This window comes from Vipera ursinii, assembly GCF_947247035.1.
Source record: "Vipera ursinii genome assembly, chromosome: 1".
Taxonomy (NCBI): domain Eukaryota; kingdom Metazoa; phylum Chordata; class Lepidosauria; order Squamata; family Viperidae; genus Vipera; species Vipera ursinii.
The window spans coordinates 352398076-352417400 of NC_139512.1; the positions used below are offsets into that span (position 1 = coordinate 352398076).

General features: G+C 43.2%; 1 protein-coding gene across 3 annotated transcripts in view; it reads right to left on the minus strand.

Moving 5' to 3' along the window:
• Positions 1 to 13129: 13129 nt before the first annotated feature.
• USP32 (ubiquitin specific peptidase 32) overlaps positions 13130 to 19325 on the minus strand; it is a 206079-nt gene continuing 199883 nt past the window's right edge. For all 3 annotated transcript variants that reach the window (XM_083379651.1, XM_083379650.1, XM_083379649.1), the window contains exon 34: positions 13130 to 18045. In XM_083379651.1, the coding sequence (XP_083235777.1) occupies positions 17872 to 18045 (174 nt within the window). In that variant the 3' untranslated portion in view covers positions 13130 to 17871. The remainder of the gene's footprint in view (positions 18046 to 19325) is intronic.

Genomic DNA, 19325 nt, shown 5'->3' on the forward strand with positions numbered 1-19325 from the left:
TCCTTCTTTTCCATCTCAACCTTTTCTTGCGCTCTCTCCTTCTCCCTCTCCCTCTCTTCTCCTCCTCTTCTCCTTCTCCTCCTTCTCCTTCTCTCTCTCCTTCTCCTTCTCTCTCCTTCTCCTCCCCTCTTCTCCCCTTCTCGATCTTTTCCTCCTACTGCTATCTTTTCCTCCTTTTCTTTCTTTCTCCTTCTCCTTTTTTTTTAATTATTGGGTCTTTGAGAAATTTTGTCCATGCACAGATTTGTGTTATTTACATAGCACACTCCATTAACCGCTTTTCACATAGTTGTTTCAAGTCGCAAACATGCCAGCAGTGTGTGAGAAGCATCGTGATTTAGCACCTTGACATTTGAAAACCAAAGTGTGAGTATTTTTACTAATTATTATCAAAGGCAACACTGTCCTTTCCGCAGTTCCAAGAAGGCTCCACACCCATTTGCACCACTCAGGTGACCCTGAGGACACAGACAAACCTCCAGGTGGGCTCAGCAACTTCTAAAAGAATGCAAATGACCAGCTGTCTGCAAGGAGTATAAATCCTTCCGTTCCCCACCATCCAGTCAGAGCTGAAGAAGCTTCTTGGGGGAGAAGTGAAACATTCTTGAGCATAATTGACTAAAGGTTTGCTGGAATCCAGTTACTACTGATATAGTGATTGTTTCTTGGTCATTTTAACTGCTGCTGTAATTTCTTGATTATTATTTTTTCTTTTACTGATGTTTAGCTGGCATTCCTTAACACACGCTCTTAGTGGAAATAATTTGGGGTGACCTGTGTTGAATGCATCGATTGCCAGCCTGGCTTTGCACTAACAAAGGGCAGTTTGGGGCCTCTCTGTTGATCTTCTGTAGCCAGAAATTAAAATTTCTCTCCTGTCTCCCAGAAATGCCAATGGGGATTGACACGGAATGGTTGATGACACTTATGACCTGAGTATTTTGTATATGCTGTCTCCTTCTTTGGAGGTTTTAAAAAAAATACTGCAGCTGAATTATGTTCTTACTTGCACTAAATTGAATCGCAAATTGCTTATGGAAAAATGCAAAACAGTGACACCAGGGAAAGAAGCCACACAGATATGCTTAGAGTCTATATATTCCAGATAGATATACAAAACCTCACATGTATTTTTATATTATTTAAATGCTTTTCTTCTGGACTGGGGAGCCAAATGAATAAAAAAACAATTGCAACAGAGTTTTCCTGTCTATATTTGCATTTTTGGGAATGATTTGGGCATAAATTTTACACAATACATGTATTTTTAAATGCTTGAGATAGGTGGTAGGTGAGAAAAAGAGATGATAGATTAAATATAGATAGAGTAGATAGATATAGAGAAAGAGATTGTAGATAGATAGACACACAGACAGACAGACAGATAGATAGATAATAGATGAAAGAAAAAGATAGATAGATGATAGATGATATAGATGATAATGAAAGAAAAAGAGATGATAGATGATAGAGATAGATGATAGATGAAAGATGAAAGAAAGAAAAAGATAGCTAGATAATAGATAGATAGATGTAAACATAGATATATAATAGATACAGTAGATGTAGATAGATAGATAGATAGATAGATAGATAGATAGATAGATAGATAGATAGATAGATAGATAGATAGATGATAGTGTAAAACCTCGAAGAGTGACTACGCTGGTTCAGACTTGGGGGGAGGAGGTAGAATAGAAAATCAGAGCTGATTTTCCTTTTACCAATGCAGAAAAGGTGTACTCGATAAAGTTTTGCATTAGAGATTTAATTGTCTCAGCTGTGTTTACTTTGATGGTTTTGCAGTTGGAACCTTGATAGATAGATAGATAGATGATAGATAGATAGATAGATAGATAGATAGATAGATAGATAGATAGATAGATAGATAGATGACAGGAAAGTGAGTATGGTTGGCTGGGAAACACCATCTAGATTCTAGCACATAGAGAATACATTCAGGAAAAGACACTACCATTTGACTAAGCTTATGGAGGGTAACCCCGAATGAAGTGAAACTACAATTGATCAGATAATCCCAATCTGTATCTGACCTCTGAAGAATCAGTTGGTTTGATACCTTTTTTCTATCCCACTTTGGATAGCCTCCTGCATCCCAGAAACAACCAGGGACCCAGTACCATGGAAAACTAATGTAAACTAACCAAAGAGAGAAGCAACCTACAACTAAGGAGGAATTTCCCAACAGTTAGAACAATTAACCAGCGGAACAGCCTCCCTCCAGAAGTTGTGAATATGCCAACACTGGAAACCCTGGAAGTTTTTAGAAGAGTTTGGACAACCATTTGTCTGAAATGGTATAGGGGTTCCTGCCTGATCAGGGGGTTGGACTAGAAGACCTCCAAGGATCCTTTCAACTCTATTATTATTATAATAAAACTTTTATTCATAAAACATGAAACTCAGTCAACTGAACACTCAAATTGACTAGCACTAATGGTTGACACAGGTTGCTGCCAGCATCCTAGGTATCAACCAGGTATCTCCTTAAAATATAAGATGTTCCGAGTAGCGCAGTTTTTTGTAGCTTTGCTCGAGTTATTGCAGGAATATTGCAATTTCTTGTTGCATATCAAACAGGTATCTCCTTAAAATGTAAGATACATTTTGTGCGATACAAAACCTCAGTTGTGTGTGCTAAGTGTGTACAGTGCAAGAGCTCAGTTGGTTTTCATTTAATTTGCAGGTCATTTATATCAAATTGAGTTACCTGCCATGATTTGAAATTAACCTTGAAGGCCGCCAGCTGATTGAATAATTTTCCTCTCCCACGAGAGATTAAAATAAACATTCAGCGATAACTTTGTAAGGAGCTGGAGGGGAAGGGGAGGAATCTTTAACCTCTTGGATGGTGAAGTTTCAAGGTTTAACAGGGAGAGAAGAGAAGCCTCTTGCTAGCTTTACCCTGTGGGTGAATATCAAATCAGCCGGTGAAACCGGGACGTGGGACTCCTTAGACCTTTGGACTGATCCTTCCTGGAGAATGGTGACATTTGAGAAACAGCCTTCAGGAATTGAACAATAAAAAGTGAGAGAGAGAGAGAGGGAGTAAAAATCGGGAGGGAGGGTAGGAAGAAAAAGGAAAAGCTGGCTAGATCAAGTTTAAACAAAACATTTGTGTGAAATAATTTCTGCCTGACTTTTTATCAGAACAAAGAGCTTCTTATATAACCCTGGAGAACATCTGTGTTTTTTCCCCACCACCACCACACACAATACATAGAAACTTTATTTTTTCTTTTGCTGGTTAATCGGATTACAAACGGTCGCTACCTTTAGTCTTAAGATTCTATATAGATTCCACGATTTTCGCTTTCCTGTTCCTTTTCCCCTTTCCTTACCTCCCCCGCCCTCCCCTGCCCTCCTCCCCTCCTCATACTCCTCTCCTTTCTTCTCCCCTGCCCTGCCCTGCCCTCCCCTCTCCCCTCCTCTCCTCCCCTCTCTTCTCCTCCCTTCCCCTCCTCCTCCCCTCTCTTCTCCTCTCCTCCCTCCCCTCTCCTGCTCCCCTCCCCTACTCTCCTCTCCTCCCCTCTCTTCTCCTCTCCTCTCCCCTCTCCTGCCCTACCCTGCTCTCCCCTCCCCTCCCCTCCTCTCCTCTCCCCTCCCCTCCTCATACTCCTCTCCTTTCTTCTCCCCTGCCCTGCCCTCCCCTCCTCTTCTCCTCCCCTCTCTTCTCCTCTCGTCCCTCCCCTCTCCTGCTCCCCTCCCCTCCTCTCCTACCCTCTTCTACTCTCCTCCTCTCCCCAATTCTGCCCTTCCCTGCTCTCCTCTCCCCTCCTCTCCTCCCTCCCCTCTCCTGCTCCCCTCCCCTCCTGCCCTGTTCTCCTCTCCTCCCCACTCCCCTCCCCTGCCCTTTCCTTCCCTTCCCTCCCCTCCTCCCCTCCCCTCTCCTCTCCCCTGCCCTTCCCTCCCCTCCTCCCCTCTCCTCCCCTCCCCTCTCCCCTCCTCCTCTCTCCTCTCCTCCCTCCTCTCTTCTACTTCCCTCCCCTCCTCTCCTCCCCTCTTCTCTCCCCTCCCCTCCCTCCCCTCTCCTGCTCCCCCCCCCTCCCCTCTCCCCTGCCCTGCTCTCCTCTCCCCTCCTCCCCTCCCCTCCCCTGCTCCCCTCCCCTCCTCCCTGACCTGCCCTCGTTCCCTCCTCTCCCCCATCCCCATCCCATCCTGGAGAGATGAGTAGCCCCCCAAATTCCTCACCCTTCCTATCCTTTTTATTTTTGAAGGAGGCAGACTCACTCCTGGGTGTAAAGATTTTAGTTATTAGCAAAGGCTGTCAAGTTTGTAGTTTTCCAGTGACCTGTTATGTTTTTATTTTATTAGAACAATGAATAAAAGTAATCAATGCAGAGAATTTACTACAATAGTTGAGAACGATCTTCCAAAGCAGCCTTCTGAATGAAAAGTACCTGCAGGACGTGGTGGACCCCCACTTTCATAAATTTTGCCTCTGTCATTTCAAATTTGGACTCTGCGGCAACAATATATAGAATAGAATCTTTATTGAGAATAGAATAGAATAGAATCTTTATTGAGAATAGAATAGAATAGAATAGAATAGAATAGAATAGAATAGAATAGAATAGAATAGAATAGAATAGAATAGAATAGAATAGAATAGAATAGAATAGAATAGAATAGAATTCTTTACTGGCCAAGTGGGGTTGGACACACAAGGAATTTGTTTCCGGTGCATAAGCTCTCAGTGTACATACAAGTAATAGTGATAATCATGACCATATAAAACATGAAAATACATTCATCATCAATTGTGAAATACAAGACTTCATCATAAATCATAAGAGGCAACATTTAGTGATAGTCATAGAGTAGTAGCTAAGCAAACAACATAAATCATATTAGGGTACAAAAACCCCCCAATATAAATTGTAAGATACAAGTAGCAAAGTTATGGTCATAAGAAGATAAGGACAAGTAATAGGAAAGGTGAGCAGTATCATAGCAATACAGCTTTACTAGTATTTTGACAGCGTTGTAAGAATTAGTTGTTAAGCAGAGTGACGGCACGGGGGAAAAATTATCCTTATGTCTTGTCGTTCTGGTGTGTAATGCCCTATAGCAGGGGTCTTCAAACTTGGCCCTTTTATGACTTGTGGACTTCAACTCCCAGAATTCCTCAGCCAGCATGCCTGGCTGAGGAATTCTGGGAGTTGGTTCACAAGCAGGGGGTCTTCACACTTGGCCCTTTTATGACTTGTGGACTTCAACTCCCAGAATTCCTCAGCCAGGTGCCTGGCTGAGGAATTCTGGGAGTTGAAGTCCATAAGTCATAAAAGGGCCAAGTTTGAAGACCCCTGCCCTATAGCATCATCTTGAGGGAAGAAGTTGAAATAGTTTATGTCCAGGATGAGAGAGGTCTGTAGATATTTTCACAGCCTTCTTTCTTGCTCGTGCAGTGTACAGCTCCTCAATGGAAGACAGGCTGGTAGCAATTGTTTTTTCTGCAGTTCTAACTATCCATTGAAGTCTGCATCTGTCTTGTTTGGCTGCAGTTCTAAACCAGGCAGTTATAGAGGTGCAAATGGCATATTCTTATATTCTAACTTTCTTGCCATCTCCTATATACAGGGGTGGGTCGCAAAACCCATTAAAGAGGGAAAACGGGTACCACGTCTTTGATGGATACCTATTTCCTATGAACATTATCAGCATTACTGTAGGATGCTTACCTAGGATAGCAAAATACAGAGCCTGCTATGAAGCTCCATGAAGCAGTGGTTTGCCCGGTGGGTCTCCTTGTTTTTTTACTCTTAAGAAAGTCACTTCTAACATTTAGATGCAATCTGGGCAGTTGTTTGCACAGTGTTCTGTACCAGCCTGCTACCGGCCCTGCAGCAAAAGCAGGGACAACCCCTTTACAAACAACAAGAGGCTGGAATAAAGCCTGCCAAATTTATTAACATAAAACAGAGCAAAACAAGACATCAACCATGAAACAGGAGCTAAGAAACAGGAACTATTCAAGCGGTTGCCTTCAGCAAACCAGCCCTCCCACGCATTCCCCTTTTATAGAGTTCAGGGCGTGGCTTCTCTCTGCCTTCTTCCGAGGTGCCCCATGGCCCTCCTCTGTTTACTCCTGATTGACTGCCTCCTGCGTCGGGCGTCCTTGAACAGGGCCAGCTGTGGGTCATCTTCATCCACGCTGTCAGGCTCACACAGCTGGGTCTCCGTCGTGACCAGGTGGGAGGGGCCTGGCTGAGGGCTCTGCGGAGCCTCAAGGCCATCATCAGCAAGCTCTTCAACACCCCCCTCCTCCTCCTCTGAGTCATCCGACCCAACTGCCGAACCCACAGGCTGACCCTGAATCACAACACACAGATGCTTCCTACAAAATCTCCTATCTGGCTCTGGAGATGTGAACTCATTTGAGATAAGAAGGAATCCCCTTGACTGTGTTTCTCTCAAGCTCAAGTTTCTTCAGCTAGGTTTAAATAATTATGGGGTGGAACACGTGCCTTATTTGAGAGCCTAGGCTAAAATAGGAATTCAGCTGTTCCTTCCCTTTCTTCCCTGCTAGCATTTCTGTGGCTCACTCAAGATCTACCTACGCATTCTTCTCTTGCTTTTATTTTGAAGGCATCTGAGGAAATCTTTGCTTGGTTGATGCTTTTAGCAGCCTTTGCAGACTTCCATCGCTCACCAGTAGTCTTCAATTTGCAACCCTTTGTTGGGCGACGGAAGTTACGATGGCGCTAAAAGAAAGAGACTTATGAACGGTCCTCACACTTACAACCGCCAGAGTATCCCCACGGTCGTGTGATCAAAATTAGGACGCTTGGCAACCGGCACGAATTTGTAGTGGTTGCAGTGCCCTGGGGTCATAGGATTGCCATTTGGGACCTCCCAACAAGCAAAATCAACAGGGGAAGCTAGATTCACTTAACAACCACGTGATTCAGTTAATAATTGCAGTGATTCACTGAACGGTGGCAAAAGGGTCATAAGATCAGGTGTGATTGACTTAACAACTGACTTGCTTAACAACAGGAATACTGGTCTCAGTTGTGGACACAGAGCCAGGACTATTTAAATGGTTTCCAGATGAATGTCTGGCTCTTCTTTGGTGATATGGCCCTCTTTCTATATATAATATATATTTTTCTCGAGGTTTACATTTTCACCAAGTAAATTATATCTACAGCATTCCTCTGGTCCACTAATTTTGTCACTTGGTCAATATGATGATGATGATGATGATGATGATGATGATGATGATTACCCTGCTGCTTTGCATCTGAGAGCTTCTGCACCGGAGACAAATTCCTTGTGGGTCTAATCACACTTGGCCAAATAATTTCTATTGTATTGTATTGTATTGTATTGTATTGTATTGTATTGTATTGTATTGTATTGTATTGTATTGTATTGTATTGTATTGTATTGTATCGTATCATATTGTATCGTATTGTCTTCTGTTCTGTTCTGTTCTACTTCTGTTCTGTTCTATTCTATTCTACTACTGTTCTGTTCTATTCTATTCTATATTCTACTATTCTATATTCTATTCTCAATAGATTCTATTCTATTCTATTCTATTCTATTCTATTCTATTCTATTCTATTCTATTCTATTCTATTCTATTCTATTCTATTCTATTCTATTCTATTCTATTCTTAATATTCTATTCTACTCCACTCCACTCCACTCCATTCCATTCCATTCCATTCCATTCCATTCCATTCCATTCCATTCCATTCCATTCTATTCTATTCTATTCTATTCTATTCTATTCTATTCTATTCTATTCTTAATATTCTATTCTACTCCACTCCACTCCACTCCACTCCACTCCACTCCACTCCACTCCACTCCATTCCATTCCATTCCATTCCATTCTATTCTATTCTATTCTATTCTATTCTATTCTATTCTATTCTATTCTATTCTATTCTATTCTATTCTATTCTTAATATTCTATTCTACTCCATTCCATTCCATTCCATTCCATTCCATTCCATTCCATTCCATTCTATTCTATTCTATTCTATTCTATTCTATTCTATTCTATTCTATTCTATTCTATTCTATTCTATTCTATTCTATTCTATTCTATTCTATTCTATTCTATTCTATTCTATTCCCTCCTTGCAGTGTTTACAATTCCTCATTTTAAAGAATTTCTTAAAGGAATCTTCTTGCATTCTTTTATTGTTAGGTCAGTGATGGTGAATGTATGACACACATGTCAAAGGTAACATGCCATGATGTTTTTGGTGTGCTCTAGTGGGGCCTCTGAACACTCAGGAAGTCAAACAAGAGGGCTGTGCTGTTGTGCAGCCTCCGAAAATCATGTGAGACTGTGACATGCTTTTGTGCAATTTTCAGAGGCTGCAGAGACCCTGGGACACGGGTAGGCAACCTGGGCTCTTTTATGACTTGTGGACTTCAACTCCCAGAATTCCTGAGCCAGCCATGCTGAGGGGAAAGGGAGAGGTTTCCATGCTGAGCCAGGCTGGCTCAGGAATTTTGGGAGTTGAAGTCCACGAGTCACTAAAAGAGCCGAAGTTGCCTACCCCTGCCCTGGGAGAATGAGGTTTGCTCTCACGCAGCCTCCGAACCCCTTGGAAGTCACACAGGGGGCTGTGCTCTCTTGAAAATGAGTTTGTTTTATTTGCGTTTCATTCTCATAATTTAAGGACATTTCTTTATCTAATACGGAATAATTGAGTTAGAATGGACCTTGGAGCTCTTGCATGATTTTCAGAGGATGTTTGAGCCTCTAGAACAGGGGTCCCCAACCCGTGGTCCGTGGACCGGCACCGCTTCCACGACATGCCAGCAACTGGGCTGCACAAACAAGCAAAGCCCCGTCTGCAGGATGCAGGCAGCACGCAAAACCACACCCCCACCAGTCCACGGAAAAGCCTCCCTCCACGGAAGCGATCCCTGGTGCCCAAAAGGTTGGGGAGGGGGCTCTGGTCTAGAACCTTCGTGGTTTCGGGGTGGGGTATCACCAGTACGCTGATGATACCCAACTTTTTCTTTCCACCCCGACCCAACCCAGTGATGCCCTCACTGTGATGTCCCGTTGCCTGGAAGCGGTCCGGGTTTGGATGGGGAGAAACAGGCTTCGTCTCAATCCTGACAAGACTGAGTGGCTGTGCATACCGGCATCTCGGGCTGACCAGCCTTCTCCATCATTAACAATAGGGGATGAGGTGTTACCCCCTGTTGATAGGGCTCGCAACTTGGGAATCCTCCTGGATTCATGGCTCAGTTTGGAAGATCATATAGGAGCCGTGACTTCGCCTGGTGCGCCAGTTGCGTCCCTATCTGGACTGAGATGCTCTACGTACAGTCACTCATGCGCTCGTGACCTCCCGGTTAGACTACTGCAATGCCCTCTACATGGGGCTGCCCTTGAGGACCACCCGAAGGCCTCAACTGGTGCAGAATTCAGCCGCGCGAATTTTGATGGGAGCTTCCCGATACTCCCGTGTAACACCTCTTCTCCGTGAGCTGCATTGGCTTCCGGTTGCCCTCCGGGTGAGATTCAAGGTGCTGGTAATGACCTATAAAGCCCTAAATGGCTTGGGTCCGGACTATCTAAGGGCATCATCTTCCCATCGTCCTGTGCGCACCCACAGGGAGGGCCTTCTCAGGGTACCGCTGGTTAATGAATGCCGGCGGGTTATTCCCAGGGGAAGGGCGTTCTCTGTGGGTGCGCCTGCCCTATGGAACCAACTACCCACAGAACTTAGGACTGCCCCCGACCTTCGCTCATTTCGCCGGGACCTGAAAACTTGGCTCTTCGATCTGTTTGGTCCAGACTGTGGGGTTGTTAATTTAACTGGGTTTTAGATTTACTCTTGGGGCTTGAATTTAATTAATTGTTTTAATTGTTTTTAATTATTTGTATTCATGGTTTTAACTGCCCTGTAAACCGCCCTGAGTCCTACGGGAATAGGGCGGTATACAAATCCAATAAAATAAATAAATAAATAAATAAACCTCCGGAAGTTAGACAAGAAAGCCGTGTTCTCGTGTAGCCTTTGAAAATCATGTGAGACTGGGCTGGGGTATGGTCTCATGCAGCCTCATTACCCTCCAGAAACTACGCAAGAAACTGTGTACTTGTGAGGCCTCTAAAATGAGCCTGTTTTACTCAATAGTTCTCAACTGACCACCGCAACTGGGCCCCAAATTTCTGTTGCTAAGTGAGACATCTGTTAAGTGAGTTTTGCCCCAATTTATGAGCTTTCTCACCACAGTTGATCACTGTATCACTGCAGTCATTAAGTTATGGACACAATTGTTAAAGCGAATCTGGCTTGCCCCGTTGACTTCGCTTGTCGCAAAGTTTGCAAAAGGGGATCACATGACCCCCCCAGGGACACTAGCAACGGTCACGAGTCGGTTGTGAAGCTTCTGAATTTTGATCACGTGACCATGGGGATGCTGCCAACAGTTGTAAGTGCGTAAAACGGTTAAATGTCACTTTTTCCAGTATCGTCGTAACTTTGAACGATCACTAAATGAGCTGTTTTAAGTGGAGGACTATCTGCATTTCATTCTTGTAATTATGTGACATTTCTTTATATCGTACCTAGCACCACACGTTTGGACTGTATTTTGTTCAAGAAATAAATGAATATATGAAAAATTGTTTCTCTTTTGTCCCAGGAGGAATGACACCCCAGTAGAGTCAAGGCATTTTCCAAATTTTTAACGGAGACACCCCAAAAGGTTCACCATTGCTGTGTTAGGTTCTTCAGCCTGGTATCCGATTTCTCATTGCTCAAATTGTGTTAGAATCTATGGTTTTAAGTCCAGGGTTAATGACATCCAACTAAAGTTATCCATAAAATCAAACTCCCGCATTCAATGGTCATGGTCCCTTCAAATTCCTACTGCTTCTATTTTGTCAATTAAGTTACAAAATGTCATGGATTTTGCCCATGACGTTATAAAATGACATGGATTTTGTTATTTATGTTACAATATGACATGGATTTTGTCAATGACGTTAGAAAATGTCGTGGATTTTGAAATTTACATTACAAAATGACATGGATTTTGTCAATGACATTAGAAAATGTCATGGATTTTGTCAGTTAGAAAATGACATGGATTTTGTCAATGACATTAGAAAATGTCATGGATTTTGCCATTTACATTACAAAATGACATGGATTTTGTCCATGATGTTAGAAAATGACATGGATTTTGTCAATGACGTTACAATATGACATGGATTTTGTCAATGACGTTTGAAAATGTCGTGGATTTTGCCATTTATGTTACAAAATGACATGGATTTTGTCAATGACCTTAAAAAATGTCGTTTATTTTGCCATTTACGTTACAAAATGACATGGATTTTGTCAATGACACAAGAAAAAGTCATGATTAGGCTTCTCTGGCTAGTACAGGACAGTAGTTAGGAAATCACAGATCACCTAAAATAAATCTTACCTAGAATTACTCTGTGAATGTAAATGTGCAACATCATTTTCCATTTTTTTGTTTGTTTGTAAAGAAGAGATTCCAGAAATAAAGAAACAGGAGAGTGAAACCTGAGATGTCATGAATCTAACAACAAACGTTGGGGAGAATTTGGAAGTAAATGCTGCCACCCATTGGCTGCACAGTTCATAAATGAAATAAGTACTGTACATTCATTCTTTTACTCCTGTGACCACTATTTGTTAAAATGTATTATGTTTTTAATTACTATTATTGCTGTTGCTGTTTTGTCATTTCAATGTCTACCAGTTTTAATATTTCAAAATCTTTCTTCCGGGGACGATGTTGGCTGATCAAAAGCACCACCGGTTGGGTGGCAAAACGGACACGTCTCCCTCGCCAACGGTCATCATTCAGATGTGTTATTTTGCTTTTGGAAAGAAAACGAATGGAAAGGCCACACACCCAGGCGTACACACTGCTATCCCAAAAGCACTTAAGGTGAACTCCACTACGTTTTTATTATTTTTAAAGAGTAAAACTCCGTGAGCTGCATTGGCTCCCAGTTGTCTTCCGAGTGAGATTCAAGGTACTGGTAATGGTGTTCAAGGCCCTACATGGCATGGGTCCGGAGTACCTCAGGGAGCACCTGCTGCTGGCATCAACTTCCCTCCGCCCTGTGCGTTCCCACAGAGAGGGCATCCTCAGGGTGCCACCGATCAGAGAATGTCGATTGGTGGCCCCCAGGGGGAGATCCTTCTCTGTGGGCGCCCTGGAGTTATGGAATCGGTTGCCGGTTGAGCTCCGGATGGCGCCCGACCTCCGCTCCTTCCGACGCGATCTGAAAACGCATTTATTTGAACAAGCCGGCTTGGCCTGATGGGGGGTGGGTTGGGTTTTTTATTGTTCTTAATATTTGTATTTATTGTTTTTTTACCTTGGGCATTATGTTTAATTCCTTTTTAACTTTTGTATTTTTTGTATTTTATGCATTTGCCCTGTTCACCGCCCTGAGTCCTTCGGGAGAAGGGCAATATATAAATAAAATTATTATTATTATTATTATTATTATTATTATTATTATTATTATTATTATTATTATTATTATTATTAAATAACACAACCATTTTTTTAGTGGCGAAAGTTACAATGCCGCTGAAAAAGGTTGACTCAGGACCATTTTTTTCACACTTAACAACCGTTGCTGCATCCCCATGGTCACGTGATCAAAATTCAGACGTTTGACAACTGGCTCATGTTTATGACGTTTGCGGTGTCCCGGGCTCACGTGATCACATTCTGAGAATCTCTTGACAAGCAAAATCCAATGGGGAAGCCAACATTCACTGAACAACGCTGTTGCGAACTTAACAGCTGCAGCGATTCACTTAACAGTGGTGGCGAGAAAGGTCGTAAAATGGGGCAAAACTCACTTAACAACTGTCTTGGTGAGCAACAGAAATTTTGGGCTCAATTGTGGGTCGTAAGTCAAGGACTACCTGTATATAAATGGAATGAATGAATGAATGAATGAATGAATGAATGAATGAATGAATGAATTGAATGAATGAATTGAATGAATGACAAGATAATAATGAATAACCCAGGAGGAACATCACCTCATGGTGATAATTTAATTTTTAGAGAAGCTGTCCTCTCAACTGTTCCAATGATGAATCTGTCGACAGAGTGAGTTGCATCCACAGTATTTAATTTGTTTGAATAATATACTTACAGATAGACAAGTTCACTCCATATACAGTTACTTGGACTTTTTTTTTTAATACAGTTCATATCCCAATACATTAATACTTTTTTTTTCCTTTAAATTATTTACACAGTACTTATGTACACGGTCTTTCTAAATTCAGTGCATTGTCAATAGGTTTTATACAATAATTTACAGAGCGAATATAGTTAAACAGTTAACTTAAAAGTGTTTTTTTCCTATTAAATTTAGGAATTAATTTAACCTTTTTTCTTAAAAAGAAATTAATCATTACAACCGATGTAACAAAGCATGGCAGGCTTAAAGACGACGCAAGTTGATCATGCTGTGTTGGGACTTAAAACCAAACCCCTTCGGAAAAAAAGGAAGAGACGAAGAGGTGAGCGGAAGAATCTTCAGAGATAGATAAGAGGTTGACGTCCCCTCCCATTTTTAAAGTAGGGATCTTCTCCATGCTCAAGAGAGGTCAAGAAAATGGACATAGGGGATAATGCGTCGCTTAACATCTCTCCCCACCTCCAGGATTTGGCTACCCCACTAGGGACCTCACATCTTCAACAAGATGCTGGCTTTTTTTTTTTTTTTGGCAAAAGGGGAACGTTGCACTATTAACCACACAACTGAGATTGGTTTTCAGTAGCTACTCTGGACTGTACTTTCCTGAAGGCCTCATCCGCACAGTCGGGGATTATGGGAGCTTACAGGAGATTATGGTGGCCTGTTTCTGCAGGACAAGCTGAGAGACACTAGGCCTTTTTTTTCTACTTGGGGTCTGCCGTGACCTTCTGCCCTTCTTAAAAGCAGAAGACCTGGGTTTGAAGTGACCCCCATCTGCAACATTCATACCCGTGCACGCACTAATGGGAGTGACAAGGTGCCCCACTCGGCAACCACTGGATGATGGATCCACGTCACTCGGGTGGGTAAGATCCTCAGTGCACGGCTGAGTTGCTCGGACACAAATAGTTGGGTGTTTCAAAGCGATCAAAAGATTGAACAACTGTCAGCTGTTGTGTTCTCCAGCAGTGTATCTCAGCCTCGGCCACTTGAAGCTGGGTGGACTTCAAGTCCCAGAATTCCCCAGCCAGCATGGCTGGCTGAAGAATTCTGGGAGTTGAAGTCCACCCAGCTTCCAGTGGCTGAGAGGTAAAGACCATTCTATTAGCCTGCCAAAGCACAGGCTAAAATGTAAATGTCTACCTAACCCTGCAATCCTTCTCTTCTGTCTATATTTACCAAACTCCCTAAAAAGAGACCTAATCCACCTTTCTAACAGGAGGTTAGCGGAATGAAGCCACAATGCCCTGGAACTACCAAGAAATGGTACTAGGGGGGGGGAAAAAAGGGAGTTTTAAAAAGTCTTCTATAAACTCTGCAGTTGGAAGAAGACAGCCTGATGCAGACAAAAGCTAAGTGATTTGGCTTGGGGTGCGCGGGGGAATGAGGGAAGAACTGCAGGGAAATTAGCTAAAAGAAATAATCTGAATTTTTATTGGGTTCTCACTAAGGGAAGGGTTGATAGGACCGGTTCAAAGAACAGTGCAGGGCTGAGCTGAGAAGTGTGTGTTCCTCTTCCAGAAGGCAGAATGAAAACCCTGCACATAGATAAGAAATCGAGCTTGTGAGGAGGCAAATTGCTTATTGACTTCTCTCTGCTGTATGAAAGATTTTATTTTGCACAGAGAAGTCACTTGTTCAACTAGATCCTTCTTCCCAAAATTTTGGCAGCATGAACCCACTCTAGATCTCCCAATTAGTGACAAAACTCACCTTTGCTGCTCTTTTAAAATCTCACTGTATCACTAACAGGCTGCGTTGATGAAGAAATGTTGATTTATCCTAACCTTATTTAATCATCTGATTGGGACTGGTGAGGAATAAAGGGGGTCTGATTTAGGGCCTGGCTTAGTAAATGCCGATTTAGGAAGGATTTTCCATCAAACTCTCAATAACAGAGCTCGACTGAAAACGGGAACACCGCTGCAGCTCCCTCGTTATCCTCCTCTCTCAATCCATTCATTCAGGAAGCTGGAAATGGCCACCAATTTAATTCCTTCCTTCATTTTATTATTAAATTTATGCAGCCACCCATCTCACTGACTCTGATTCTGGCTGACCTACAAGATTTATCAAAATGGAAGGGGAATCTCCATCAAGAAATGGTTAAAGTAAAGGATACTCCCCCCCCCGCTCCAACCCCGCCCCCCCACAACCTGCCTAAAGTGGGTTTGAAGTATAAATATTGTTTCTGGAGACAATGTTGGAAGATCAAAAGCACAGCCAATTGGGTGGCAAAATGGACACCTTTCTGTTGCCGACAGTCATCATTCAGACATGTTATTCTGCTTTTTGAAAGAAAATGAATGGGAAGGACACGCCCCCAGGCATACACACAGCTATCCCAAAAGCACTTAAAATGAACTCTGGTGTGTTTTTATTATTATTTTTAAAGTGCAAATAAAAACAATCATGACTAGCCCTCCCTCCAATCAAGGAAGACCCTTCAAAAGGTCTGCCACAAATGTAGGATTGGTGTTAGAAGTGTTGAAGGAGGGGGCCGTTGATCTTGCACTCCATCTCCATCTCAAGCTACTTGGTGGGGTCCAAAAAACCAAGATGGCGGCTGCCCCTGCCGTTCTGAAGCCCCATCTCTTGCATACATATCATAGAAGTAAGGAAAAAAAAGGGTAGGGCTTGGATCAGTCACCAACACCATCTTGAACTTTTTGACCACTACCCTACTTCAGGGACAGCCTTGAGTATAACTCTGCTTTGGGTACACATTTCACATCAGCCATCACTGATACACTGTCGGCTCAAACACTCAACCAGGTTCTGTTGTCTTTGGGGTTTAAAGGCTGGTTTGAATTGCATTAGGTTGGATTGGGTTGAGTTGCATTGGGTTGTATTCGGTTAAGTTGCTTTGAGTTGGGTTGGGTTGCATTGCGTTGCATTAGGTTGGATTGGGTTGAGTTGCATTAGGTTGGATTGGGTTGAGATGCATTGGGTTGGGTTGAGTTGCGTTAGGATTGGGTTGAGTTGCACTGGTTTGGGTTGAGTTGCATTAGGTTGGATTGGGTTGAGTTGCATTGGGTTGTATTCGGTTAAGTTGCTTTGAGTTGGGTTGGGTTGCATTGCATTGCATTAGGTTGGATTGGGTTGAGTTGCATTAGGTTGGATTGGGTTGAGATGCATTGGGTTGGGTTGAGTTGCGTTAGGATTGGGTTGAGTTGCACTGGTTTGGGTTGAGTTGCATTAGGTTGGATTGGGTTGAGTTGCATTGGGTTGTATTCGGTTAAGTTGCTTTGAGTTGGGTTGGGTTGCATTGCATTGCATTAGGTTGGATTGGGTTGAGTTGCATTAGGTTGGATTGGGTTGAGATGCATTGGGTTGGGTTGAGTTGCGTTAGGATTGGGTTGAGTTGCACTGGTTTGGGTTGAGTTGCATTAGGTTGGATTGGGTTGAGATGCACTGGGTTGGGTTAAGTTGCTTTAAGATGAGTTGGGTTGCATTGGGTTGAATTGCATTAGGTTGGATTGGGTTGAGTTGCATTGGGTTGCACTGAATGGGGGAATAGATTCCTGTTTTGATTATCCCAGTCTCAACAATGACCAATACACTAAAAAATCAGGAGCTAGTTTCTTTTGAACAAAGGTCATAAGATGAGGAGACTACGTAACCACAAAGAGAAAATATTTTCAGAACCAGGGCAGATTTCTTACGCCCAATACCCTCTAGTGAACAGAGAAACACTTGGTTCCTAGAACATCCCAATCCATCCAAAGTGGAGATGAATATAAAATAATTACCCCACTCACTGCTTCCAGCAACAGCCTGGAACTGTCTCAGCTTCCAGTTTTTCAGCCATTTTAAGGACCAAAAGGCTGCTGGAAGCTGCTCTGAATTCTCTCTGAAAGCCAAAAGGGTTGGAACAATTCCACAAGGTCCCCAAAAAAAAAATAGGAAATTTTATTCTCAAGGCGACGGAAAGGGACGCTAATGAATACATCCACTGAGAAAGTGAACAGCAGGTTAAACAGGGGAAGTTTGCGGGGGGGGGGGGAGCTTTTCTGCAGCTTGTGCCTGCCGTCTCGTGGATGCCTCTTCTCCTCGCGGAAATGGGACTACAACTTCAGAAAAAGGAGGTAGAAATTTCATGTTGTCAGACAACACTACAAGTTGATCGTCGGAAATCGGAAGAGAACGTTATTTCTCTCCCCAACCCCAACTCACTTCAGACGTCTCTTAAGAGCAAATTGGTAAAAGGAAAGAACGGACTACGGCTATCCTGGCTCTGAACTGGATTGCCTAAAACGTCAAATGCATCTAAGTCCTGGTTTGCTGAGGTCAAGCCAGTTTAAAGGCTGAAGGCAAAATAAAACCACTGAACGAAATGGGCGTTTCCCCCAACCCTCTGGGCATGGAGCAAGAGATGGGAAAGCAAAGCGAATGCCATCTGATAAATCCTCGTTTTAATTAGGGTTTCTCTTTCTCTCCCCCCCCCCCCGTTTTTGTTGTTTGTTTGTTTTCTTTAGTTGTGCTTTCAGGTCACAGGGGGGAAAATAAAAATAAAATAAAATAAAATAAAAACTACACCTAGCTCTTCTGCTCAGTTAAAACCGTATTTCCTTTCTTTTTTTTTTCTTTTCTTGCCAGCCTGGTGGTGCAATTACCTCGGACCAACCTTTACAAACCCGTTTTGCTCATTGCAAGACACAGTACTTTTTGTAATCAGACTCAAAATCTTCATCCATGCTACTGGTATCCGCCATATTCTTGCCCTCTATCTTTGGCAAAAATTGTGCATAGTCCACTCCTTGCTGTTCGTAGAAAAGGATGTAGGCAGAATCTGTGTCAATTTCGTCGGTATGCAATTCCTGAATGATGGAGGAGGAGGAGGAGGAGGAGGAGGAGGAGGAGGAGGAGGAGGAGGAGGAGGAGGAGGAGGAAGAGGAGGAGGAGGAGGAGGAGAAGGAGAGGGGGTCATTAGGGAACAGTCCTCGAAGTAATACAACATTACTCCAAAATTTAAAATTTACAAAATTCTGAGAACTGTTGAAACTCTTGTCCTAATACTACTGGAGGCTGTTTGGCATCAGGGAGGCTGGAATAGCATCTTATTATAAGGACGCTGCAGGAATTAGCAACTTTAGTCTATTAGTTAGGGCACCCGGCTAGAAACTGGGATACTATGCGTTCTACTCCAACCTTAGACATGAAAGTCAGCTGGGTGATTTTGGGCCAATGACCAGGAGACAGTAAGTTCTAGTCCTCCCTTAGGCATGAAAGCAGGCTGGGTGACTTTGGGCCAATCACCAGGAGACAGTGAGTTCTAGTCCCGCCTTAAGCGTGAAAGCCAGCTGGGTGACTTTGGGCCAATCACCAGGAGACTATGAGTTCTAGTCCCGCCTTAGGCATGAAAGCCAGTTGGGTGACTGTGGGCCAATCACCAGGGGACAGTGAGTTCTAGTTCCACCTTAAGTATGAAAGCCAGCTGGGTGACTTTGATCAGTCTCTCTCTCTCAGCCCAACTCACCTCACAGGGTGGTTGTTGTGGGGAAAATAGGAGGAGGAAGATGAGTTGGACATGTTCATCACTTTGCGTTATTTGTAAAAAAAATAATAAAGGTGGGATATAAACAAACAAACAAATCCTGTTGGAAATCTTGGAAAAAGGCAGGATGCAGAATAATAATGCTGATACATCCCCTGGAAGAATGCCCAGACCCAGCTAAGAGGTCTGGAATATCCTAAAGGAGCAACACAATTGCCTTAAGTACAGAGGCGGGGAACAATGGCCCTTATATGACTTGTGGACTTCAACTCCCAAAATTCCTGAGCCAGCCATGCTGAGGGGAAAGGGAGAGTTTCCAAACTGAGCCACACTGGCTCAGGAATTCTGGGAGTTGAAGTCCACAAGTCATAAAAGAGCCAAGGTTCCCCACCCCTGTATCCATCCATGAGCCTAGAGCAGGGGTGGGCAACCTTGCCTCTTTTATGACTCGTGGACTTCAACTCCCAGAATTCCTGAGCCAGCCATGCTGAGGGGAAAGGGAGAGTTTCCAAGCTGAGCCACGCCGGCTCAAGAATTCTGGGAGTTGATGTCCACAAGTCATAAAAGGGCCCTGGTTCCCCACCCCTGATCTAGACCAACATG